This window comes from Pygoscelis adeliae, unplaced genomic scaffold (genome assembly GCF_000699105.1).
Source record: "Pygoscelis adeliae isolate BGI_AS28 unplaced genomic scaffold, ASM69910v1 Scaffold707, whole genome shotgun sequence".
Taxonomy (NCBI): Eukaryota; Metazoa; Chordata; class Aves; order Sphenisciformes; family Spheniscidae; genus Pygoscelis; species Pygoscelis adeliae.
This window is the reverse complement of record NW_008825227.1, coordinates 35583-37630: the sequence shown is the minus strand read 5'-3', so window position 1 is coordinate 37630 and position 2048 is coordinate 35583. Positions and strand designations below refer to the sequence as shown.

The 2048-nt window shown below is 50.0% G+C and overlaps 1 protein-coding gene across 1 annotated transcript in view; it reads right to left on the bottom strand.

Moving 5' to 3' along the window:
- The window catches only part of SDHB (succinate dehydrogenase complex, subunit B, iron sulfur (Ip)), a 13143-nt gene that overhangs the window by 7628 nt on the left and 3467 nt on the right, over window positions 1–2048 (bottom strand). Inside the window, exons 3-4 of the mRNA XM_009329282.1 lie at window positions 1394–1521; window positions 1–68 (exon numbers count right to left, since the gene is read on the bottom strand). The exon at window positions 1–68 is cut by the window's left edge and continues 9 nt beyond it. Of these exons, the coding sequence (XP_009327557.1) occupies window positions 1–68; window positions 1394–1521 (196 nt within the window). The remainder of the gene's footprint in view (window positions 69–1393; window positions 1522–2048) is intronic.

Here is a 2048-nt window from a genome sequence, read left to right as displayed (position 1 = left end):
GGAAGGTCAGGGTAGAGTCCAACTCATTTTTAATCTTGATCAGAGCATCGAGCACCATAGGCCCACATCTATAACAGAAAACAGTCGGTGAACCTGTGTAATTCCCCCCCAGCCTCAGTGCTTGATCTCTGGCACCCCAACTAAGCAGCACCTAAAAGGACTTTGATCAACTACACTTAGAAATACACCTTTTTTTTGCCAATTCCAGGCAAGAAGATAGAGATATCTCTATCAGCAGCACAACCCATTTGCCTCAGCACACCCCAGGGTCAGGGTGGGAGAGAAGCCCTTTCTTTTGCTGATACTCTGAAGATTTGGCTCAGCTGGAGCGGGTTCAGACAGCACAACTGAAAACCAAGTGCCTTGCTACCGGTTCTCTCCTTTTGGGTTAGGTTTTAACAGGTCAGTCTGTCCTCGTTGGTCACAAGAGGCAGTGCTGCACACAAAAACAGTCTCGGACAACTTGTGTAATTTTATATATGGCAGACAAGCAACACCCAGAAAGTATTAACTGGTGCAAGTCACACAAAAATTTGAGTTTTCCATCATGTGCTCCTTAAGTAGGGAGCTGCATGGCTTTGTATCTGAAGCTTTCAGAAAGGGCTCGAGGTGATTTCCTCCGGTAACGCCTCAGCAGCAACTGGAGCTCAGGGAAATCAAGGCCCACGTGAAGGTTTCTGCACCACAGGGAAGACCGCACCCCCCCAAAGAATCACGGAGAAGTAAGAGCTTTCTTGGTGATAGCTACACCAAAGTGTGCAGATGGTTACTAGAGGTTTAATAAGGCCTAAAACCCAGAAGTAACTAAGTGTTAAGAAAACTATAGAAGAGTCAATAAAGCTTCCACCTTATCCCACCAGGTCTGGGACTGTGAGCTACACGTCAAACACTTTCCTTTTGGAACATGCCCCCAGATTTACCACGTAAATAAAGCTTATTAAAGCCACAAACACACTGAAGTCTTCAACACAACTCAGGGACACAGGTAAAACCTCACAGAAGTCACAAAAGGAAGTGACCATTTTACTGCTGACAGCTATTGAGACTGGCGTTCAGAGTACAGTTTTATTTGCCACACTTAGCACAGACACGTGAGGGAGGGGAAAATAATCCCATGTGATCATAGTAAGATTTGCTTTACCAGGAAGTAAAGTTGATCTTCCCTGGGCTGAGGACAAGGTGCTCTGTAACACAGCTGAGGCACCACCTTCCTGGCCACTCCAACAAGGTTTTAACAGTCCCTGAAGCTTAATGAGACTGCTGACACCTCCAGCTGTCAGCTCAAGCGATCCTCAGCCACCCTCCGTTATCACTTGTCAGATAACCCGCGTGCACACACAGCCCCAGCGCACCTGCCTGGCAGCAATGCCTCTCCCTAATGGGGCATACTCACTTATTCAAATCCACTTCATATGTCTGCATGCGGGGCTTGTCCCCAGGCTTATCAGGATCCCATCTGTAGATGGCAAACTTCTTGATACGGGGCACTGCCGCAGCTGCCGTCTGCGCTCCCCGACACATCTGTATCCCAACAACAGCAAAACAGCCCTTAGGTCCCTTCGGGTGGCTTTTAGCCAGGCAACAAAATGACTTGAGGCTGCGTGCTTTAGGGCAAGAGCGGCAGGACCCATCACTGCTTTGTATTTGGGCACAGCAGCGTACCCTGGTGCACACAACCACCTCTATCCTGACACCCCCTCCTCCATGAGGCACAGGAGATAAGCCTAAAACTAAGGGGCAACCCACAGGTGCTCCTGCAGTGCCTGCAGACAAACCAAAGGGGCACCCCACAGGTGCTCCTGCAGCGCCTGCAGACACTCCTTCGCTCTGCAGCCCCGAAGACTCTCCCTGCCCCAAAACTGCCCTCAGAAGCTCCCAGCTATGTCTCTACCCAGCTCCAGGCCAACAAACCACCTCCTCCCAGTATCCCCCCAGGAGCTTCTTCCCTCTCCAGGCCACATGCCCCTACTCAACTCTCCCCAAATTACCCCGCATCACTATTCCTCCTATTCCCACATCTCTTCCCAACACTCTTTTGGATCTCCTGC